This window comes from Haliotis rubra, unplaced genomic scaffold, assembly GCF_003918875.1.
Source record: "Haliotis rubra isolate DU_JTF1 unplaced genomic scaffold, ASM391887v1 Scf37, whole genome shotgun sequence".
In the NCBI taxonomy this organism is placed as follows: Eukaryota; Metazoa; Mollusca; class Gastropoda; order Lepetellida; family Haliotidae; genus Haliotis; species Haliotis rubra.
This window is the reverse complement of record NW_025767046.1, coordinates 561,029-587,789: the sequence shown is the minus strand read 5'-3', so window position 1 is coordinate 587,789 and position 26,761 is coordinate 561,029. Positions and strand designations below refer to the sequence as shown.

Sequence of the window (26,761 nt, the reverse complement as noted above, 5' to 3'; positions counted from 1 at the left end):
CATACTTTACAGAAATAAATATTTTTTAAATAGAATATTTACTGATCACATGTTCAGTAATGTTCCGACCAACCTATTTTCAATTATATAAATCATTGACAGGAACATCCCTAAAGAACATTTACAAAAATCAGTATTATTGCTCTTCAACACAAACCAAAGCACTTATTGCCATCTCAGATATTTTCAAGAGAAATGGAGGTGACATCTGTAAATATAGCGACAGAAGACCTGCATGTTGAAAAATTACTCTGTAAATGTCATATTATCAACTTACATCTTGTTCTTGTTCAAAATATCTCTGAAAGGTCAAAGCTGAAAACTCTTCTCCAATATGTGAAGATCTAAATGAAGCTATTATTGTATGTACCATTTCTATTAAGGTACTCTCAACAAAAATCAGGTTCTTCGAGATAAACTTTTCAACATATTGATTTCAGGTAACATACATACTATTTCAACTGTGACATGTGAAATAATGTTTTTGAGATGCTGTTTCATAATCATAATTGAAAGTCATAAAAATTTATTGATGTTTAAAGTTAATCACCACAGCTTGCATAATCAGCATTTTCACATAATTAAACAATCCAAAGTGACAAACAATCACGTTACTGTACGAGATGATCACAGCAATACAGGAAGTAACAATCCGCACATGCAGAAACATACTCCACATGAACAAACACTGTCTGTATCAGTAACATGTTTGTGTGACATGTTACAAGCTGAGAAGATTGGGTTGACGAACAGATTTCAACTGATTAATTCTTTCAGTGCAACATTTCGACACATATGCTAATACCTTTATCAAGTAAACGATAGTAGACTTAAAGATTTCAACTCATTAACTTCTTTCTTTCAGAGTGAAAATACAGATTTCTATACAGATGCCAATATCTAGCAATTAACATCACCTGATTGCCAAGGTAAGAGCTTCTGCATCTATCACTTTGAACGACTGACTGAGTATGGTTTTACGCCAGTTTTAGCAATATTCCAGCAATATCACGGCGTGGGACACCAGAAATGGGCTTCAAAAATAGTACCCATGTGGGGAATCGAACCCGGGCCTTCGGCGTGACGAGCCAACGCTTTAACCACTAGGCTACCTCACCGCCCCACACTTTGAACGAATAAACCCGTTGAAATCCATAATATCCCTGGTAGGATAAAAGTACCAATACATGCATATGCATCAAAGTTTCGCACCGAAAGAAAAAGAAGTTTAAATCTATGTCAACTCTGTCTTCACTGTACCAAAACATGAAACGTAAAACTGCATCCCAGCCTCGTACAAAAACCCTCCTCCCCATCTAGAGATGAAACCAACTAGGAACAATCCCTGAACACCAGAATCGGGAAGGAAGCATGTACGTGATCCCCAAGGAATCACAGACACGATCCTGCTCAGTAAGAACTGTTGAATAAAGATTAGAGAAATAATCCATTACCCTCGGGGGGGAAAATAAAATCATACGTGTGGGGAAATTTGTACACCATCCCTGGTAATCATGGATATTGCCTTGCTGGCCTTCCATGAGGGGTAGGTAAATATAATTATTCTACTCAACATTTTATAGGGATATTTGTCCAGGTGGGGAAAAATCTGATTGGTTGTTTGGATGCATTGTCATACAAATAGGACATGATTTGGGCTGGAACTGACACATGTTAAGGTTCATTTCTCAGTGAACACAAGTACACATTTCATACATTGTTGTCTTGTGACTTGATTGAATGGGAGGTAGTACAGTAGCCTTATCAAAAGTTGAGTAGTAGTTTCAAATCATGAATCTGAGACAAGTAATTTTGTCTTCATCTTGGTAAGAGAAGACAACAGAAGTCTTTGGGGAACAAAGATTAAGTTCCGCCCATTCTGTGTCTCCAACATCTGCTGTGTGAGACCTATTGTGATGCTGTGAAAATCCTCCAAAACTTTGCAGGATCCCATGCTACATTTTGTGTAATAGTGCTAAAATGAAGCATCACATCCAGCCTGGATTGCATCCTAATCGCATAATCGCATTCTCAAACATCCAGTCAGATTTATTCCCCATCTGGAAACTCAGAATATCCCAAGCAAAAATTGAGTGATATAATTAGGGAAGGAACAACTAGACTATACTTAATATTGACTCAACTGACATGTATTTGTTCTCTGAAGGATAGAAGAATATGGCTCATATGAGCTCAATGGACAGAATCTTTCAAAGGAGAGCATATTTCCCACTAGAGTAAATCACTGGGATGTTTCTGAAAACATATCTGGATTGTTCGGGTTAATTTTAGTCGATCAGTTTCCATCATCATTGGCAGATAATTAATCTTCTGGGCCTATATTTTCGAAGCTCTCTTAGCGCTAAGATAGTTGTAAGTGCCATACATTAACAATAACTTATGACTATCTTAGCGCTAACAGAGCTTCGAAAATCTAGGCCCAGGGTACTTTCTGATTGGTGGCATTCAATGAAGGGAGTCAGTATGTGGCATTCTAGTTGGGTTGAATGGAGATTGCACACACCAATGTAAAGATTCAAACCTGTCTCATGTGCAGCAAATGCACAACCTGTTGGGCTACCTACCCAACCCTACTTGCAACCCAGAGTTGAAAACTATTTTAGCTGAATAATTATGGAACTACCAGAACCTAGCTGATCAAACTATTCAAGGACTGATGCATGGACATGTCCCTGAAACATACTCGGGGAATCGGGACTCGAACCCACATTCATTCTGTGCTGTCAAAGGGCCACAGCTCTGTACAGCGAACTGCAGCATCTTTAGCAAGTAGCCTACCTGGGTTTCAGAAGTTTACGACCTTGATGGACATGGCTATGATGCTGAAAAACCTAGCAACATAACTGGGCACCACTGGATTCAAATCCACAGTCATTCTATGTTGCCCCAGGGTTAAACTATACTGGACAAAAATAGTTAGGGATATATGAAAATTTTGAAATTATGAATAATGATCTATTTATTCATTGACACACTGATAAAATATCAGTCATAAAAATACCAATATCCCTAACTTATTTTGTCCAGTATATGTACAGCAAGCTGTGTCATCTTAATCCACTGGGCCACCTGTCTCATCAACCATTCAAGCAAATTCCAAATCTACAGAATTCTCCAAACTGTCACCCTTGGTGAGAAAATACAGGTACCAGTTGCACCAGACGTCCAGGAACAATACAAATATTTGAAAGTCTAGATATTCATATATTCTTGTTTACTTTGTTTAATCTACCTGACCTGCTTGGAAATATGCATCCATCTTGCAGAAAACATGCAGTGACCTTAACATTATTTTTAAAAATCAAATATTCCATTACATAAACAAAAATGATTGTTAAGATCAATAGAATAAATTCATGAGCATGTTAATTTAAGTATTCATGCAAATAGCTTTCATCATAATGTGTGCAAGTATTTCATGATACAATATAAACAGACTCAATCCACAGAGAATATACTCAGGAATTTATATTAATTCAGAATCATGAACCAGGCTTGACAAAGAATTTGCCAGCTGACTGAATAAAAAGGCAAATCATAGCACCATCGTATAGTGTTTGTCTAACATATATATGCCATTATCTTCTATCATTCAATGGCTTAAAGCTTATGTTTAAGCTGGATATATTGCGGTTCGGCCTGCCTTGAACCAACAAAGTATGTGAGAGCAAACCAGTGCTTTTTAGAATGGTGATCGCTAATTTTGCAGTCACCAATTTCATGCAAGGATAACCGTTTAATTAAGCATTGAATTCCACCAAGGAAATATTTTATTTTTGTGTGTCAATATTGATAACTTCTATGTAAGATGCAGACAATAACTTTGGTCAGAAAATTCAACGGACGTCTTCTAATAGCTTAACAATAAATATAATCTATACAACCAATTTTCTTAAGCAGTTCTTAGAAGATTCCCCTGCTTGTGGAAAACATCTCAAAAGATGTTGAAGAATGTTGAGGGTCAAAGTACACAATATTTCAGATACTTCGAAGTAATATAGTTTTACACTTCTTTTTGCATTATCCAAGCAGTATCACACCTGTGACAACAGAAGTGGATTTCACATGTTGTTGGGGAGCAGAACCTGGACCTTTGGTGTGATGTGCAAATGGTTAAACCACTAGGCTACCCAACTGCCCCAATAGATTACAACCTGTATGTAAAGGCCCTAGTTGCAAGAACAAGAAACACCATCTTCCTGAAGGAGTTCAATCACTCTCACAGTCTTGTTTTCACCCAAGCTGAGTAGGCTGGAATTTGGGAGATGTATTTTGGCTGGACTTAGGAATCTACATATAAACCAATCAAAATCAGGTAACAAAATCGATATCCTGTTTGTAAACAATATGGAGACTGCTATGTGGATTTCAGTCAACTGCCTGATTTACAAGGCATATGTACTCTCAACCTGCCCCTTCTTAATCACTGTGCTCAAGCATTGTGCTTCCATTCACATGGAATGTGATAATACTTTCATAAACTTGATCAGTTGTGTTGACTATACACTGCCATTTTGTTCTTAGCAAATACAAGTCACATGAGCTGGGATCTGATTGGTCAATATAGGAAGGACATAGAAGGGAGATAACTTATAAAAGAGGTATATGTGGCACACTGGGATGTAAAATATCCAAGCTAGTTCAGCAAGGGTGAAAACTGCAATATTATATTCATGAAACTCCTATGATTCAGGAATAGTGAATGTGTGAGTTGAGTTTTACGCCGCACTCAGCAATATGCCAGCTATATGGCCCGTGGTCTGTAAATAATCGAGTCTGGACCAGACAATCCAGTGATCAACAGCATGAGCATCGATCTGCGCAATTGGGAACCAATGGCATGTGTCAACCAAGCCAGGGAGCCTGACCACCCGATCCCGTTAGTCGCCTCATACGACAAGCATGGGTTACTGAAGGTTCATTCTAACCCGGATCTTCACGGGTAGATTCAGGAAGATGTAGTAATACACAACTAATACACACATGAGATAACAAACATATATCCTACTAAGGCTATGAAATAAAACAAATTTCTAAATTAAACACCTAGAAAAAATCTATATACAATTACTCAGAAAGAGTTTTGTGCAATGCACACTCAAACCTATGTGGTGAAAACTTATCTGAATATATATGTACACCTTATCCGCAATATACACCCATATTCAACTCGATACACCTTAACGTCTAGATCTGTCAAGACTGATAAAAATGTCTACCAAACCAAAATTAAGAAATATACTGAAGAAATAGATATATTATATAATTGGTTCGTGAATTTTTAACACCTTCTATTCTTGAGATCCCAAGCAGAATAGATGGCAGTGTATGCCTGAATTTATGCATTTGAAAGACATTTGTGTAACGCAGATAAGGCTTTTGATTGACTGAGACTGATATGTAAATAAGTACCATATATGGATGTATATTGGAACTGACAGTACCATGCATGTAGGACATTTAAAACCTTGTCATGCTATGATAAGACAACCACAGGAAATGATGGATGTGATCGTAATGGTGTGATATCATGAAATAGTCATATTACCTCATTGTTATCACGGATTTGTTACAAATAAATGTTTCTCACAAATATAGTATTTAAGAAATATACTAATTTCCTGAAACATATGTAGAAACAGAGGACAATTTGTTTCTTAAATTTTGCATAGAACAGTATTTCAGCTGTATAGCAGCCAGTCAGTTTGAAGTAGTTGGAAAACCCTGAAGCGATCCAGGTCTTCGATAATTACAACTGTGTTGAACCAACAAGCATGGTTATAGTGTGAAATACCTAGAAGGTTATTCAGGAAGAAATGGGATCTGAACTTCTAATCACAGGATTCTGCCATGTCTAAGGGAAGTAACTCTGCAAAGGCACCTGTGTCATCTTTCATGATTGGTCCACCAATAAAAGCCCTGTTTACTGAAGACATGGCCATAATTTTACAGACCTATTTCTGGCTCTTCACTTCAGTTAGAGCGTGGGTCAGTAAATCATTGAGATAAAGTGAAAATAATCCCATCAGACAGCTCACACGCGAGAGTTTTGAACAGTATCTGTTATATAATGAATTGTCAGCTTGATGTGGGAGAAAAACCCACATGGGTGATGGGTGTTTAGACATTCACCAGTGAGTTGCAACCAACAATCACGTCTGAAAACCTAAGGGACACAACTCTGAACTGCAAATTAACATCTGCAGTGTTAGGGTACCTTTGTGATTGGAAATAAGTCCTAAGAATAAGGTCATGGTGCTATCAATGATATCGTTATGACTTGTTGAATAAATATATTATCAATACTGACTTTATGACTTTTTTTTCCTATGACATTTTTTCCTACTAAATTCCATGACTTTTTTCCTTTGACTTTTCCTTCTACAACTGTCCCCTTCACAAGAATAAACTGATGGGATCACATACTATTCAAAACAAATTAAGGACCACTGATTCTTTTATATTACTGTGGTATAAGAGGCGACTAATGGGATCAGGTGGTCAGGCTCGCTGACTTGGTAGACACATCATCGGTTCCCAATTGCGCAGATCGATGCTCCTGTTGTTGATCACTGAATTGTCTGGTCCAGACTCGATTATTTACAGACCACCGCCATATAGCTGGAATATTGCTGAGTGCGGCGTAAAACTAAACTCACTCACTATTTGTCAAGCCATGACATGTCCTTTCACATTACTATAATCAGTTTGTCATGGCATAACAAATTGCAGGGATATGAAAGAAGTTAACTTCATTTGAATAACCCATCTTCTGGATCAGCATAGTTTGTTTTGTTAGTTTGTTGTGAAACTCCACACTCATCAATCTTCCCGTTTATGATGGTGATCTGTAAATAACTGAGCCTGGACCAGACAAACCTAGAAAGTAAGCTGATCAAATGATCCCCTTAGTTGCTTCTTGTGCCAAGCATGGGTTGCTGAAGATTAATTCTAACCCGGATCATCACGGTTAGCATAGCGGTACAACTGTCAATGTTTTTGTTCAAGTTTGGGAGTAACAACAGTTGCTCAGCCAATATCACTTCCCGTAACAAGGGCTAAAGGTTTCCCACGTGTTCTAGTACAGCACACAGTGATTAGCAACATGTATGCTTATAAAGTACTTAGGAAAACACTCTGTGCAACAAGTTTGTAAGTGTTAATGAACTGGGAAAGTTAGCACATTGTTGGGTGCACAAAAGGCGAGTTAATTGTAAAAGAAGTGACAAGGTTTAGTATTAATTCTCTGAAAGAAGATAATATTACAGGTTTGGTAAATGAAATGGGGCCCCATCACCATTATGCTGCGCTGAAAATATTATCTCACAGCTTAAATAAATTAAGATATTCCCAAACTGTTACTTTTACTTTAAACTCATGTAATTGAATGATCATATCAAATTAGCTTCAATGAAAAGCTTAAATCTTTAATCATTACAACTTCAGAAAGGAAATATAAATGAGGTATTTAAAAGCCTCCTCCATGTTAGCACTAAGGCTAAACTACCAGATTAATACACCTACAAAAGATTGTATTTTGTAAAGCAAGCAAAATAATCTATTAAAGACATATAATGGTAGCACTAATCTGGTAGTTTAGCCTCAGACCCAGCATGATTAGATCAAAGCGATTAGGACGAACAAGACACTCATCTTTCCCTTAAGCTTTGCTTTATACTTTGAACACAATAATATATTACACCAAGGCTGAATTCCTACATGAAATGTGTCCATTCATTCATAAAACATCTTGGAATTGTGATTATGTTAAAACTTATGCATAAATGTAGACATTGGTACATATTAGAAAAGATAGGTACAGAAATTCAATATGGACACCATGGTGGCCATTTTGAATATCAGATCCGAGCTATTGATGAAAGCATGTTACAAGAAATCCATTAGAGATAAATTCTTGTGAATAGTGATCATCAAACATTTCTTACAAATCTATCGACATCTTCTTCACTTAACATTTCAGACTCTTCTGACTGTTATTAAATCTGTCTGGGTTTATTTTCTTCTTCAAAATGTGTCTGCAGGATTGTTATCTTCGATGTTCTGAATTTAGATACTGAAGTTTCAACTAGAAAAAGAAGTTACTTTCCTTAACACGTGGACACCACAGGTTTAGCAGATGCAGAAATAATCAGTTCTGAATACTCCCTCATTCACTGAAGGACAGATGAGGTCACGGTGAAGCGATCACTTTGCCAGGTGGATGAAGGGATATACTTTTGAAAAGGAAACAATTTACTCATTTACTGGGCCAGATTACTATCTAATGATGTTAACTTCAAAGATATTTTCAACTGATGGAAAGGATATTCTTCGTACATATGGGGTTGTTTATCTTGCAGCGAGATCTCAAAATGTTTCAGATCGGAAATTGTCATCCATCTGCTAAAGGGTTCTGTGAAAGCTGTAATCTTAAGCCACTATAAGATTTCCATCACTGCCTGTCAATAGTGAGTGATTGAGTGTGGTTTTATGCTGCTTTTAGCAATAGTTCAGCAATATCATGGAGGGGGGACACCAGACATTGGCTTCACATATTGTACCCATGTGGGAATCGAACCCGGATCTTCACCGAGACAAGCGAACACTGTAACCACTAGGCTACCCCACCATCCCACCCGTCAATAAGAAACAGCCTGCATACATTCATAAATATTTCATGTGAACAACATCAATTCACAGTTAACAGACAGAAAAGCCTTGAACAGATAATTAAAAACATTAATTCCAAATTGAAAAAAACCCTCCTGCCTTAATATATTTTAGAATATTTTAGAAGGATTCTAATAATTAAACAATGATGGCTTTATCAAAGGCCAGTCACGGTTATTAATTATGAGGTTTGAGCTGTACCAATGTCTTTTAAGTAGCAAAAATCTATGGAATTATTTGTTCAAATAGTTTAAAACATGATCAAAAGGACTGACTGACTGAGTTTAGTTTTTTAGCAATATTCCAGCAATATCAAAACACATTTGTGCCCATGTGGGGAATCGAACCGGGTCTTAAAACAACCACTGATCAAAAGGATCACTGTTCACCAGTGGTGATAAAATTCATCAAGTTATCACATTATTTTGATATCGATCAGCAATAGACTTTGCACTGATTGTATTTGTTTTTATTAAACATAACAAAATTGACAACTTCCTTCTGTTTCATACTAAAATATTTCAATTTATAATTAAATTGATAAATATGAACATCTTTGAAAAATAAAATAAAAAATGTTTTGGTTAACCCATCACTCAGCAACAAACCAACCCTGACAAATACATATACACCCACAATGTTAATATGGCCATGTTAATTACCACAACATTAATTTAACCATGACTGATGACTGATTGGATGGATGAGCAACAGGATGAACGCCGATGTTATTCTGGGAGTGAAACGGGAATATAAACAATGCTGGAACATGAAATGAACATCTTACCTTTTCGATCTGTTTGAGAAAACAAAACAAAAGTCATAAAACAAATGAAATAAAAAAGAAATAAATTAAACAACTTACAGACCTCATGGAAATAGTGCCCTCTTCTTCATTTTATCATTGATACATATATATTTTTGCAAAATACAGAAATCTCACCTTAAAATCTTATAACCTTAAATGTAAACAGACGAGGTAACAATATAATGCTGACAGGCCTAGGTGCTGTATACTCACTATGCTTACAAAAGACAAGTACGGAAATCCAACATGGACACCATGGTGGCCATTTTGAATATCAGATAAAGAGAAAAAGTCTTTATCAATAGTGACCATTGGACTGTCTGATTCTTTCAAAATTCTGTGTGCCATTGCACAGTGAAACAATTAGATGTTTCTTGACATTTTTTTAGTGGTATGAATTTATCAAGTCTGTTCTATTATCTTTTCTTTTCCTGTGTGTGGATCAGTTACTTTCTATGCCTTTGAATACAAACCCAAAGCCAAGATTTGTACATTTTCTGCTCGTATAAGCATCTTGGAAAGACAAACCATTGGTTGATAGTATTAATAAACGTTCCTTGCCACTACTGCACAATGTTACATAAGCAGCAGTTGGGCCTGACTACCGAATTCAATGTTTTTACTTCTCACAACAAAATAGAAAAGTGCTGTAGACCTGCTGTAACTCGAGTCTCAGTGGGATTTTGCTGAAATGTTCTGGCTAAACTATTAGGTTATATGGAATCTCCTGTACCAAAATTTATAATATGACCTCATAAAATAATTTTGTAATCATATAAAATTTAATATTCAAAGGCAAATCATGTACCAAAATCAATCATATCATGTAAAAACAACCAACTCACACATTTTAATAACTTTGCTGAATCACATTATTCAAATGTCTTAAGATGACAATACATCAAACTGGTTACAAAAGAAAGTTATAAAAACTGTATAACTTACAAATTACAAAGTATAATTACACATCATTTCCTAAACAAAGACATCAATATTGTATATGACAGCTTGAAAAAAACAAACATATAATTTCTGTTGTACACATTTCATGGGCATGACATTTGTCCGTGACATGCAACCAGGCTCCAAGACGTGTCTCCGCCCTGACATAATGGCTGTAGATTTGTCACTTTTTGCATCATTAGATCAACCTGATCATTTCAGACTAAGCCCTTAAGTTAAAACAATACAGTGACAGCCCTCCACAGTTGGAACTACAGACTAGCTGACCATGACCAGATGATGGTCAACTCTGATCAACTGCCCATTTTAATCAGCAGTGAGTCTTATATACTGACAGTGAAAAGAAATGCATCATTTTGATCATTCTGATGTTGATTTACTCAATTTGAAGCAAATAAGACAACGCTGCCAATTTTTTAAAAATAGACCATGTATGTCTAAATGCAAACTGCAAAGGTTATATGAATTTTTAAATAAGTATTTTCTGGCTAAATTATTTCCGATCATAACAAAAGCAGAAGTCCACCATCTTGCTGCATAGAGAGGATGTAGCTCAAGTTCTTATGTTAAGCACCAATCTGAATGTCAAAGTATCCTGTATATACGTAAGTATCTTGGAAATGCTTCATAATTTGATACAGGTTCTAATACACATCCCTAATATATAAAGTTAAAAATATTCTTTCCCTATTTAACATGTCTGTTTGAGACTTAATGACTCCAAATATTTATGCCAGAAGTTGATATCAACATATGATTTGTTTTAGAAAATTTGAAAGAATTTTTAAAATCTATCAATGATATTAATGTTAATACTAACTCTATAATTACCATACTTTATTACCAGTCAGTAGTTATGATTCTAGAATTCAAATCCAAAGTTTTGATCTGTAACAAATCACAAAAACTTGCACCAGTATCAGAAAAACACACAGATAATTAGATCAATAGAACTTTGCCATCTCTCAACTAATCTGACAGGAACAAAAAACATTTGTCTTTGTTATCTACCCTTCTTTGACCTTTGAGGTAATTGCCCTGACCTCTTTCAATTCATATGATTATCGTTTTATGTCCCCTCTCTCTCCTCGTTAGGCTATTACCCTCATGAACCCCCATTTCTTGGACAGGTCAATTTCATAAACATCACACCTAATTGGCACAGAGGCTTTCACCTGGCTACATAAACCATGTGATTATTAACAGATCATAAAAGCCCTCCTTATTCTTATCAGGAATGGTCAAAGTAGGTGTAAGATTTTCTAATTATACGGATGACAAGAAATAATTACAGACATTTCTTTGTGTGAGGTCATGAAAGGAGATTGGTCCAGGGTCTGGACATAGGATTCTTAAAAAACCCAAACTACCTGTACATCAAAGAAGAAGTAGCAACCATGCAAAAAGTTTTTCAGGAAAATAAAATGATCCATTTTGCTTATGGGAATTTTTTTTTAAAATTATATTTTATTTTAAAATAAAAATGAGTTATGATGATTTTGCTTTTCGAACAAACTAAAACAAAACAGAATACATTTTGCTTTTTGAACAAAACAAAATAATTTAAAAAAAAGAAAGATGCATTTTGATTTTTTAAATAGGCAAGATGCCTTATTGTTTTTGCAAATTCATGTTGTAATTGTGAATTTTTTTTGAAAATAAGTCACCTAATTAGTAAGTCATAGTGTTGTCATATTTCCTCAGACGAACTCATCACAATATGTATGTGCGCCACCCCATCCACCCACCCATCTAAATCTACTTTTGATCTTTAAAAGGCAAGTGAATATATTTTACTTCCTATGACTCTGACAGTAGTCCTCATCCATTCCCATGCCTACAAATGTGATGTATACTTAATGCAGTGTTCCTTTCAGGTGTCAGAGTGACTTGAACAAGACTCTTGTTACTTGTTTTCTGAAGAAATCTTAACATCTGACCCATGTTATCTTCTTTGAATATTCATGAAATACTCAGAAAACCATTTATTGTTGAATATTTCCATCATGAACAAACAAAGTGACATCTCACAGTCAATGGAAATGGCATGTTTTGACAAAACACACATTCACAAAGGATTCCTTCACCAAGACATGTTTACAGTTTGGTGTTAAGCAGCAGTACTAAGGAAATCCTATGGTCGTGTTTATAATAACAATCATCTTTACACAGCAAGATGTCTGGCTAAAGACTAGCTCTGATCTCTTTTCACTGTCCTAAACAATGTCTAGGGGATTGTTTGGAGCCAGGAAGATTAGCCATGATAACCAAAATATTTTCACCTAAATCACATAATCACTTTTTGTATTGTGTACCAAATGGGTATTCACTTGAAAGCATTTCTTTCTTGCTTCAAAACTAATGGTCATTCTTGGTAAAAAAAAATAAATAATTAAATATGGTACAATATCCCTAAAAACATGTTTGACAAAATTTGGAACTTTAAAGCTTCAAAGCTTGAGATTTAGGTGTCTACATGCCAATGGAATCTACATTAGCTGTTGTAAATGATATGATTATCTTAGTAAGTATCTACAAACATGAACACCCTTCTGATAGGACTGATTAAGTCTTGACAAACTGTTGAGCTTTGACACTATTCTCACCTGTACGGCAAAACAAACAATATGAAGTGGAGAGATCAGAGAGATTAAAAGAGCTCAATCGTCAGGTTACCTGCCATTGTCGAGCCCCAATCCCATGGCAAACTCGAGGTCAGTGTCAGAGATGGCGATGGAGACTTGGAGGACTCCCACGTTGATGGCCGCTGTGACGTGGGTGTGGAATGGGGTGCCCCCAACTGCGTACAACAACACTCCCGAACCACGCTCAGTCTGAAAACAGAAGAAAAGGATTCATTAAGACTAGTGAGTGAGTGAGTTTAGTTTTACGCTGCTTTTAACAATATTCCAGCAATATCACAGTGAGGGACACCAGAATGGGCTTCACACATTGTACCCATAAGGGAATCGAACCCGGGTCTTCAGCGTGACAAGCGAACGCTTTAACCACTAGGCTACGCCACCGCCACTCATTAAGACTAATAGTGGTGGGGTAGCCTAATGGTTAAGATGCCTGGGTTTGGATTCCCTCATGTGTAAAGTCTCTTTCTGATGTCACCCGCTCTGATTGACTGATGGAATATTGATGAAAGCAGTGTAAAACCATTCTCACTCACTCACTCACAAACAGATTACTGTCTATGAAATTGTGCATGGTGGAAAACAACTTTGGGTTTTGTCAAAATTACACAGAATTCTAATGCAGAATAAGTAAAATAGTACAGTTCAATCTCCAGCATTACTATTTCCTATAAGGGACACTTTGTTCTGTTTTTTTTCAGCAATGAGAAACTATTACATCCTTCACAGATTTTTAAAAAAAATGAATGGATCAATCTGGACAAGCTATGTTATTACTGATGGGAAACTACAATACCAACTGTCAGGTGTTTGAAATCAAACACATAATACTAGATATCCATATCACAGGCGTAATGTTAAAATTTTAGATTTATATTTCGGGGAGAGACCCAAGATTGAGATTCATAAGAAGCAAAACTTGAGGACCCTAGGACCCCTTGATTTCAAACAATGCTTTTTTTATTATGTATTGTGTTCTCCCCAGGAAGCTGAGAATGAACAAAATTTGACAGCTGTATTATTAATGAGGTGCTGTGGGAATGATCTGTGTGAGATGGAATATCAGGCACCCACTACACCATTATTGAACAAACTTTATGGATAACAAGAAATTCCTGCATGACAATGGTACAAGAATCTGCATCGAAACGGCACACTCAAGAAATAAAAGAAGTTGTTATCCATAAAGTTTGTTCAATGTTGTACTTTGCAACTTCTAAAATGCCACTCAAAGAAACTAGCCATGCCACTATTACTTTTGTCTTCTCACAAGTGATTTTGAAATCCCCAACATGTTACCTTCATTGATCATTGTTTGTGCATGAGCTTGCATTATGATCAATAATTAATTTTAAAAAATTAGTTTGGTTTAAAAACTTAAATCATCAGAACAAAGACAATAGACTACACAAACACTTCTGATACAAGCTGTGAAAACATTGATATTTAAACCCAATATTTCATTTCTGGAGAAAAAACTACCCTTTAAATCTATTATGTTTAATTGTTTTATCAAATGGTAATCTTATCCATAGCCTTCACAAAGTTCTGGGAAGCATCAGAAGTCCCTTTAAGTGAGTGTTATCATGAAAACTAGTCACAGTTAGTGATACCCATCCCACAAGGTTGTCCCCTGGGCTCTGTATCACTTCTCCTCAAGTATCCAATCATTGTTCATGATCACTGTGATATAAGACCTGTATTACCCAGAAACCTGTACAAAGGAGATCAGAGACAGTAGCGGCACCTAGACTACAACGAACAGTCACCAGCGACATGGGTTCATCTGTGTCACAAACCACTCCCCAGAACAGGTTTTTTATTGACACACTTGAAAGAAATATGGACAGAGTGCATCCCCCTGCCAAGCCCCAGTGATAAACCCTCAATATGGTCTGCTTCACGATAACATTGCTTCATGATAACACACCCCTTATTTCTATATGCCTCTTTGTGACATGATTATAGAAAAGAATATTTGTACCGGTACGTTTATATCTCAGAACATGTAAAGTGAGAAACATTAACAAAAATCATGAATTTGATTTAAATAAAATCCAAGTTTCAATGTCATATCGATGAATATCTAACTTTGTTCACCACTTTTGTCCATTATAAAGCATTTTCAATACATCATTTACCTGAAGCTGAGGCAGATGGTCTGACTGATCAAATATTACAGCACAAACATATTCATGATCAATAATGCTTGACAATTTGTAAAGCCAAAACAGTCATAATTCATGTTTCTGATGGGATTCAGCTGTGCCAGTCAACTTTCAACATTCTAATACTCTACTTCATGTTAAAGTTTAAATTAATTGTGTTCCAAATCTATTTAATCTGGACACAAAGAAATATTCTCAAACCACTGGACTACGATCACAGTTTGATCTATCTAGCTCCAAATCCAGCAGGAGAACTGATTAAGCAAAATCATTCCATCCCCAATGCCTTAAAATAGAACCTAAACTACATTTCAATGTAAATTGATTTGCTTAATCCATTTACCAAAACTTTTGTTCAGAGGAGAAGTGTGTTTCTTCTTCACTAGCAGGGTTGATAGTTTTTGTTAGATAAGGGAGAGCATATAAATTCTACAGGATATAAAAGTCTCAGGTTTATCTCTGAGGTGTTATAAATAAAAGGAGAATCACACTTGCAAATTGGAAAAATAAACCTGGCTTAAAGATCACAGCTTGTTTTTTTGTTTGTGTGTAGAGTTATAAATCATCTGTATTACTGGACCACACATGACAGTGTAATGTGATCACACTTCATAAGGATTATATCATATTGAAAGGAAATAATTTTTAAAATGCTTGCATTGCAAATTCTAACATGAATGTTTTAATACTCAATGAAAGAAACTAAAAATTCTAGTCAGAAGATTTTTAATAGAAATAACAATTTTACTTGTAAAAGTAAATGCTGGTAAAACCATGCTCACTCACAAATACTTCTCATGCTTTCACAGTTTTTCATATTTTTTCTCCTCAGCCAATGTTCCATGATATGAATTCAGATAAATATATTGATCCTGGCAGACAGATTCTGATATCAGGATTAAAACAATGTGAGCGGTCTGACTTCTTTGAGTGGCATTTTAGAAGTTGGGACGTACAATATAGACATTGATTGTAAGTGGTCTGGTACAGAAGAAACTCCACCAACACTCAGTAATTTAATCTGGTTTGAATGCCATGTCCTTGAATGGGCGACATTGACAAAACACATACCACCTCTGTCAAGGCATTCAAATGGCTAAGACTTCTTTTTGTATTACTTCCAGGAACTGCATTACCATTCCAATGTCTGTGAGAGCTTTCCATGTACCCTAACAGGGCTTATATTGCTACCAAGCCTTCACACTGGTGCATATTCAAACCATCAACCAATAAAATGACCCCATCACAAATGTCTTGTTTCTCTGGCTTCCTTAAGGTTATATTATGGGTTTTTTCCCTCTGTTTTCCTATTTCTATAAATATTCAGAGGAGACAGACTGTCATTAACATTAATGTTTGTCTTGCATGTCCTGAGCTATCAGTTTAACTGTTTTCGCATGTCTGTAGCAGAGCAGACGTCAAATGTTGAAGAGCAGACGGCAGATCAGCATACTGAATGATGGCAATTGAGATCAACTGCATGCATGATAAAGACTATTTTCAGTCTGCCGTAACAAATTCTGCCCACGTGGTCAATCTATTCCTCAAGGTTCAGTGAGTAGAATCACATCCCAGCTCAAAAAAAAGCTGATCCTGTTTGGTCCTACAAACCACAACATGCTTCAAGTATTAAGAAATCAATGATCTGTCAAATGTAAATCATTGTTTTAGGAAGTGAAAGGATTTATACTCCTGGGCTCAGATCATCATCAGTCTGATTGATTGCAAATTTGCAATACAAACGTGATAATTTTAGGAAAACAAGTCAACTTCTGGCATCATATGTGAACCTGTGACATTAAATAGCTCCTTTGCTTCTCTCTATGAACAAACATTTGTTCAACACCTACACATTTGCTGCTTTTAAAGAGTAATTACCAGTTCAGTCCAGTCCTCGCCCAGACCAATTATTAAATAAAACACCCCCATCCTCAGCTTTAACAGCCATCATGCTTTGTGTTCATATGAACACAGCTTAAGCGAACCCGAAAAACTTTTCATCAATACTTTAAATCACTTACCTTGAACTCAAACGAGATTCGAATTTTGTCGGCCACCAATCTATCTTCTTTCTTCTCATACAGTTGGTAGGTGACCCACTCATAGCCCCTGAATGTCATCACAGTCGGACCTGAATAACACAACAAACATGTTGTTAATGTTGTGAAATAGGGTTTAATGGCATGTTCAAGATTATTCGAATTGACCAAATGTTCAGATCAAGGTCTCTAAATACTTTTCTGGTGAATTGTTTGATAGGCATTGTAGAAGTTGGTGACAAAGCATACAATGATATGGATTTACAACTTCTTAAAGTTCTTTATTAATTACAACACAACGTTTCTGGACTACTTCTTGCTCCTTCATCAGGTCCAATGAACTTCTTGTTTATTGTATAGAGCAATAGATTCATCCACTGTTATCAACCTTAGACTTTTATTACTTCAATATTTTTCAGGCTGTTAGTGAGTGAGTGAGTGAGTGAGTGAGTGAGTGAGTGAGTGAGTGAGTGAGTGAGTGAGTGAGTGAGTGAGTGAGTGAGTGAGTGAGTGAGTGAGTGAGTGAGTTAATTTCAACATGTCTTGAGCAGTCTTTCAGTTTCATAACAACATAATGTGATCTTTATAACAAGTGGTGCCAGGCTTATACATTAACCAGATTGGTGAAACCAATGAGGAGCAGACAAACCAGGAACCATTATCAGGATGAATTCGCGATTCAAACCCACTGCCAGAGCCTTTTGACACTCACAAGGGAGATAACTCTGTACAACAAATTGCAGCATTGTAACATCTGTACCCTATCAGGTACAGACAACTTCTGACTTCAGGATAAGATCTCCTTCACTCCCAGGACAACAGTGCTGTCAATACACAACATATTCCCTTCCAATAGGAGACACTGACACCTTCAGGTTTCAAAGGGCCATGGTCAATTCCCCTTAGCTGATTATATCACAGCATTATCCCAAACATCCTATCAGTTGTCCTGCAGTTTCCTGTATCACACGATAATCACTCATACCCCATGCATGACACAGACTCTATTCTTCAGCTGAGCATGAACCCCACAGTATGCAATAAATTATGGGATCTTATTAAAAGGTGTCATCAACCTTTGACTCAATGCCTGTTTACGTAACGATCCTATTTCTTTCTGAAATTCATGCCTTTTGTTTGAGGCCTTGATGAAATGAAACAAGATATGTATGTTGGTATATATAATTAATTATACCACAGGAAATAAACAAGTGGTGTTGCCATCAAGACTGAACATGGGAAGGATTGCTGCTTAGTCTGGATCACAATGTCAACATTTTTCATTCCTTTATTTATGAAATCATGTTTGATCAATGCGTCAATAATTAACACTAAAAATAACATCAAATAGTTTTCGATTTGTTTTGCTAATTTAGACTTGACAAATTATGCTATCATTATTCAATGTCACAAGGAAACCAATTCATCAGCAACAAGAACTTCACTTAGAACTATTTTTAAAGTTTCGACTCATAATTATCACAATTTCCAGGGGCTTGGGGGCGGTGGGGTAGCCTAATGGTTAAAGCGTTGGCTTGTCACGCCGAAGACCCCGGTTCGAATCCCCACATGGGCACAATGGTTGTTTTTGCCCATTTCTGATGTCCCCCGCCGTGATGTTGCTGGAATATTGCTAAAAGCGGCGTAAAACCAAACTCAGTCAGTCAGTCAGTCCAGGGGCTTGTTTCCCAATGCTATTTCAGCACTGACTGAAGTAAATGTATACTATAGCATCTCATTCTGTATACAACATCAAAGCACTGAATATTGCTTCTGGGAAAAGTCCCTAGCAATTACTACCCTTCCAAAAGGGGTGCAAAGCTCTGGTTAATTGGCATTCCTAGCAAGTTAACCTTAGGGCTGGTACAATATCAGACAAGATGGGAGTACAGCTATATGTTATCTCTATTTGGGCTAGTTGACATTCTTGGTCAGCTCCTGATCGGAATGGTGATGTAGCCTTATGGTTGAAGCATTCGCTATTCAACCTGAAAGACCAAGGTTCAATTCCCAAAATGGGATCATGACCAGATCACATACCTTAACATAGACTTACAATAGTCTTAGCACTAAGGTTGTGGGACCATGACCAGATCACATACCTTAACATAGACTTACAATAGTCTTAGCACTAAGGTTGTGGGACCATGACCAGATCACAAACCTTAGCATAGACTTACAATAGTCTTAGCACTAAGGTTGTGGGACCATGACCAGATCACAAACCTTAGCATAGACTTACAATAGTCTTAGCACTAAGGTTGTGGGACCATGACCAGATCACAAACCTTAGCATAGACTTACAATAATCTTAGCACTAAGGTTGTGGGACCATGACCAGATCACACACCTTAACATAGACTTACAATAGTCTTAGCACTAAGGCTGTGGGACCATGACCAGATCACACACCTTAACATAGACTTACAATAGTCTTAGCACTAAGGTTGTGCACATTACATCTGAGACATGCATAGGGTTGACATGGTAACTAAATGAATGCATGGTCAGACTTCATCACAGTAGTTACATTGGCCTTAGGTTGTGATATTGTCTCACATCGGAATGCCAGGTTAGGTCATGACACCAGCATACCGGATATACAAATGGTCATGACTGGTGACATACTGTTTGCATGACATTGCATAACCTGACAGCTCATACAACCAATCACTGGTTCGTCTGGTCCAGATCTGACTATTTAGAAAACATGACTGTGGTGTTAAACAACAAACTGGAAAAGGATAAAACCTCTCACTATCAACCGGGCAGTGGGGTAGCCCAGTGGTTCAAGTGTTCGCTCGTCATGCCGAAGATTGAGATTCCATTCCCAAAAAGGGTACATCGTGTGAAGCCCATTTCTGGTGTTCCCCATCATGACATTAATATATTATTTATAATTTTGCTAAAAGTGGCATACAGAGGCATAAAACAAAACTCACTCACGTACTCACTATCAGCCACTTTTATTCTCAGACATGTCACAAAGAGCAGGCCATCATTCAGCCCATTAAGGAATGCAAGCAAGAAGTGATGCAGTTCTGTATTATTCAAAGCTTTGCCGACACCAATGACAACTGACATAGTGCTGAAAAATCAAGATTTATGAGTGGGTGAATCTCAGTTTCAAACCCATAAATAGCAGATTCTGGTTCTGCTAAGATTTAACTGTTCACAAACATTACTGAGTGTGGTGTTCAACAACAACAACTGAAGCAGGTTGGAACCCTTCGTCATCAGCAACTTGTTTTGTTTTCAGACAATTCCCAAGAACATGCCACCTACACACTTCTTCCAGCACACCCGTCCTCATCACTCACTCCCAGGAACATCCTCCTCCTTCATGCCACCAGCTGATACAACCAAGGCCTGGATTATATCACTCAGCCCGACTGCAGGTAGACACACGTAGACTACTCCCATTGTAGACACGACAGGCTCTCTTGGGTAATTTTATCAATTTCCTCACCAAAATTCATTAACTAATATGACCATGGATTCATCGGGGCCACTTTGTGCTTGGTACCGAATTAGGTGGAGAAGACCCAACAGGGCTGGTGGCAGGAAGTACCTTCTTTGTGACCATACTGATGGAGATTACACTTTCCGTTTGGCTGCCAGTTTCATTTCCCAGGGTTGTGATTTGGATATAGTGTATCCTTACCATGAGAAATAAATCTGTGTGAGAATTGGGTTTTAAGATTCTCTTATACTCAGATGCTCTCTATGACAATTAATAAACAAGATGTGCTCAACAGTCAGCAACTGAATGTATTAGAATTTCTGATTGGTTTTCTGTTTGGGTGGCTGAAAATATCCATCGTTATTTCCATACAAAAGATATTGTCTTTGGTCAAATGCAGACAAGTGTATATAGTTAGAACAAACAGCTTGGTTTTGATTGTGCTTCAGATGTATAACCATGATATAGTACAACTTCAAACTCCTCAGAATGCTTATTGATTGAGTGGTCATTCATTACCTCTGAAATAGATGGGTTCAGCTTCAGAAAAAAAAAAAAGTTGTTCAGATATTTATTTATTTTTTGTGGGGGGGGCATGGCACACCAACGACAGCACCTTCATTATCTAAAGTACTCACAGTAATTAATACTCAACAGGTATATTCTTTAGTTCTACACTGTCTTTGATCCTAAAGAGTTGCATTTTATGCTTTTTTTAAACAACAGTTCAACTACATGTTTACTTGTCAACTTTGCAGAGGAAGTAAAAAAATGTTGCAGATCTTTAAAGTTAAAGTTTTGTTGAAGCCAATGACAAGTAACAGTGCTGACAAACCAGGAATCAGAAGCAGGGTGATCTGGGATTGAAACCCATGAATAGTGAATCCTGGTTCTGTAAAGGGATGCAACTCTGTCCAGTGAATCTGATCACTTGGTCACATGTTCCCTTCTTTTATCAATTAATTATGTTTGCTCTTTAATGCCAAACTCCACAACATTACAGTTAATAGGGTGGTGGTCTGCACATAAGAAAGTCCTGACCAGACAATCCAGTGATTGACTGTGTGAACATTGATCTACACCACAAGGACATAATGACATGCACCAGCCTGACCACCTAATCCTGTTGGATGCCTCCTACAATAAGCATGGGTTGCTGAAGACCAATTCAAACTCAGACCTTCACAAGTCTAGATCTAATGACTAACAGCTGTAATGTTTCTAGTTACAGACAATTTTAATCGTTCTTAATGTTTAAATAATTACATAGTCCTTAAGCAGAAAATTGTATCAAGATTTTCATGTTGAAACATACCTTAGAACACATTAACACACATTACTGCAAATATGAGGATATGTTTAGAACTTTAATCTTTACATGCACCATTGACTTTATTAAGCATTCTGCTCCATTACATGGTTTCCGGAGTCACTGATAATTGGAAAGTACTTGTATAATCTGCTTAATCACCTCTACAACTAGTTGCTGGACATAAAAATTCACATTTCAGTCACTGGGAGGTGAGATGGAAGTCTGTATTGTATTAAAAGTGCATGGATGTATAGTATTCTATTCTTCTAAAGAGCAAGTACAGAACAGCCAGCATTCTAAAGACGCCTGAGTCTTTGATCAGGATATGTCTAGAACTTTTTCTTACTATTTGTTTTATGTAAGAGACATTATTTAAACTATTAGCCATTTTCAGAGAGACTTGTGCAAGCATAAACTATACCCTAAGTGTAGGAGTGAGTGAGTAAGGTTTTACACACTTTTAGCAATACTCCAGCAATATCACAGCGGACACCAGAAATGGGCTCCACACATTCTACCTATGTGGGGAATCGAACCCGGGTCTTCGCATGAGGAGCGGACGCTTTAACCACAAGGCTACCCCACCACCCCTAAGTGTTGGATGTTTTTCAGATACCCTATAAAGAACTCTTCGCCTAAACCAATCATGACCCCATACTATCATAAACGCTTGTGGAAGCAAAGGAGATAAGGCAATCATATCACTACAACTACAGACTCCATTACTGCTGTAATGAAAATAATCTAGGTGTAATAAACCCTGATCCTGAACCCAGATTCCACTAAGATCTCCACACAAGCCTATGTAAGTGTAAGCCCAGTCTATCCTGTCAAATCATTTTGGGGGTATCAAATGGCTCATATCGCTTCAAAACATCATATCATTAAGCTATCATTACACAACAAATATGACTCCTGGCTTTCTAAGTGTGAATATACTCCGTTATCAGGGTCTGATCTTCATGGTTGACTGAGCCTCGATAAACACAACAATATCCCAACACCAAGTTGACCCGCTCACCTAACCATGCCTAGTGTATATAACATGCACTTCACACTGGAGGTGGGATATACAGGCTTTATACCCCGGGGCTGTGTCAGGGGGCTCTGGTGCAAGATATTATCTAGTGAAAGGAGACAGTCAATTACAGCTTGTCTGTCTGGGTTTATGGGGCACAGATTCCTCAGCAGAAACAGTGCAGACAAATGTGCAGAGAAAACAGATATACAACAAAACAAATCTGAAAATAATCTACATGCAATATTTTGATGAAATCAATGAATCCTTTAACAACTCTAAATTCAAGATTAATGACATGAGCCAAAGTTCCAAGATATATTTTAACAATGACTGAAATCACACATTATCTTACCTTGAAAATACACAGAAAACCCAAAATGTCTTTCTTGTTTTTGAAACTCTGAGCAAGGATAATTGTCCAGCTGCTGCTAAGTTTGTAAACTTAATCCTAATCATAAAACTACTTCTGGAGAAAATTCTAAGAATAACCAGCTAATTGAATTTATGTGACTGAAAAACATATTTAACACAAAGATACAGTCATTGTGCACTCAGGCTAATAATGCAAGACAGCAAGGTTTATCTTATCCTTAATGTAACAAAATTTAAATCTGCACTGAAGTAAGTTTGACTCCAACCCATAATTATAGGATAAATTTTCTGAATACACACAATTTGTTAAATTGTTGTCCTTAAACTTTTAACATACAACCTATAATTACAACTAGCTGACTTAACTCAGACATGGGCAATTAACTTTTATGTACACACCAATTTCAGAAATAGTAGACAGAAAAAAAAACTTACATGGGAGTTTAAGGAAAGAATTTGTCTTAATACCGTCACCATGTGCTCATCTCTTAAACAGCCAAGCCTTGTTCTCGTTTAAAGGTCATTAACTAAATGGAAGCGCTGCATGTAGCTGGGTTGGACATAATGGCCGAAAGACTGTGAATACATATGTAGAAGAGCTGTGCGTAGATGTGTGCACATGTGTGGGTGTTCCAGACTGGTTTAATGTTCAGAGATAATACTTAACAGAGGTGTTGATGGAGGCACCTGGGATGTTTGACACATTGTTCCCCATCCAATATACTTAGAGAAGGCTGAATTTTTATTCAAACATGGGGCAGTGGGTAGCCTGATGGATAAAAAAAGTTCACTCGTCAAGCCGAAGACCTGAGTTTGATTCTCCACATGGGTTCAATGTGTGAAGCCCATTTCTGTCCCCTGCTGTGATATTGCTGCAATATTGCTAAAATCGCCAAAACTAAACTCACTCACTCATTGAAACCAACTTATGAAAAAAGAAATGTTATTTACGAACTGTATTTGCAGTAATAAGCAATTACAACATTGACATTGGCACTTCTTGTAACCACACACGACTAGTAGAAACATTTCAAAGATAATGCAGGCTAATATTCATGTATTTCTAGTGGACAAAACAGAATCTGTTTGGATAATAGTCACTTAACAATATTTACCCCTTCTCCACTCAGTGGTTTTCATAAAACATCTACAACATACTTGTGAAAACACCTCCTGCCACAGGCTTAGATTATTATGCTGAGTACTAGGCATTTAATATGGCACATACGGTACCTTTCATTCAATATACAGCTTTAATGTTTCTTCCTCCAAATGTGCCCAACCCCCAAAAGTCGCAAAGATATCATTGGACAAACTGAAATTAAATGAGTTTCCTGTTTATATACATAGCCATTTCCGCTATGATCATCTTGTGCTGTCATTTTTTTTTTAAACTGTGTAAGATGCCTTGAAAGTACTTCCAGAAAGACATCTGCCTGTCTAGATCATCCGTGAAACTTTATCACTAGTGCTCACTCCAGTCTTCTGCAGCCATTCATGATCACTTATGGTGGTTTTAGGGCAGAACAGGCTCCAGTATACCATGACTGACTAAACCATTGTTGATTATTGTGTGCCATCATATCAGGTGTGGACAGAGGATATGGATGCTCTTTATGTCAGTCACAGGTTTGCTTGGTCCAGACTTAATCATTAACAGACCACTGTCCCAGATGTTTATAGTCCTGAGACCAGTTTCCACTTGCACAACGCTATCTTAGCACTGAGGTGATCTTAACTCCCATACTTTAACATAGGCTTGTGCAAGTGGATCCTGGTCTGGTGAAATCCCTTTGTGTCCAGTAAGGTCACCTCATCCTAGTCTATATGCTAAGAGTAAATTCTAATGAAAAACATTATGCAAAATTCAAGATAAGTCTGATAGACGTGCAAGGTTTTAGCACAGACTGAGCATGGCAGTGAGTGAGAGTGAGTGAGTGAGTGAGTTTAGTTTTACTCAGCACTATTCCCTCTATATGGCAGCGGTCTGTAAATAATCGAGTCTGGACCAAACAATCCAATGATCAACAGCATGAGCATCAATCTACACAATTGGGATACTGACACTGACACGAGTCAACCCAGTCAGCGAGCCTGACCACCAGATCCTGTTAGTCGCCTCATACAACAAGCATGGGTTATTGAAGATCAGTTCTAACCTGGTACACGTGGAATAACAACACCATCAAGTAAACTCTAAAACAATGGCGGCCATCTTAAATCCCCTGAACAGATTAGGGAAGAAGCAGCCCTACAGGGGATACGACAGGGGACAAAGAACAAGGGGCGTCACATTGCAGGGGGAGGAGATTGGCACAAGAGGATGTTGTAAGCTTAGTCGTTAAACACTGGCATTGATCCTTGTAGATGGTGGGAAATTGCCGGAAATAGCGCAGTGTGCAGGTAATTGTTGACACTGACATTGGGTGATTAGCAAGCAGTTAGTGGGAGTAACCTGTAGTTATCTGTGGCGATCGGTGAGCACAAGTGTCATGTTTACAGTTGACCTGGGTAATAGGCTGACAGAGGCTGCCTGTATTGGACACAGACAAGAGGGTTTTAAAGAGCACTTTAGTCTCATATAGTAAGGTAAACATCTTGGGTTTGTTCAGCTCATGTACAAGCCAGCACACCCATGACTTTTCAGCCTTTCAGCGACTGTGATCAGTGGTCGTTACTCATTATTCTGTGGACAAGACGCATTCATTTTACAAGCCGTTTTTATACATATCATTCTATGTGTAAGTACATTCTTTCAATAAGCACACTATACAAAACTCTAAAACCCTTATAATACTGCCTATCCTTGGCGCCAGTCCTGTATATAAACAAGTCACCTACTGCGTCTGGATGGACATGTTTCATTGGATGTTGTGTCCAGAATGACAAAAAAGTGACAACAAAATGAAGAAATTAACATTTGTACAATTTGTTGATTCGTTGTTAATGCTGCACTTAGACGAGCGATCGGTATTATGAACATTAATGCCTTGGAGGTGCAAGGTCACGACATACACAAAATCACTGCACCTGATCCCAATCCATTAAGTGAGTGAGAGAGCATGCATGGTATAACCCCACTTTTAGCAATATTCCAGCAATATCACGGCAGTGGACACCAGAAATGGGCTTCTCACATTGTACCCATGTAGGGAATAGAACCCGGGTCTTCAGTGTGACGAGCGGACGCTTTAACCATTAGGCTACCCCACTGCCCCATATCCATTAATCCATCTCATGACAACAGACTGCTGGGGACCAATTGTAACATGAGTTCTCATG

At 37.3% G+C, this 26,761-nt stretch overlaps 1 protein-coding gene across 1 annotated transcript in view; it reads right to left on the bottom strand.

Annotated features, from left to right (window-relative positions):
* The window catches only part of LOC124285799 (contactin-associated protein-like 2), a 138,639-nt gene that overhangs the window by 52,987 nt on the left and 58,891 nt on the right, over positions 1–26,761 (bottom strand). The window contains 3 exon segments of the mRNA XM_046722066.1: positions 9,479–9,487; positions 13,139–13,296; positions 17,294–17,403. Coding sequence (XP_046578022.1) covers positions 9,479–9,487; positions 13,139–13,296; positions 17,294–17,403 — 277 coding nt within the window.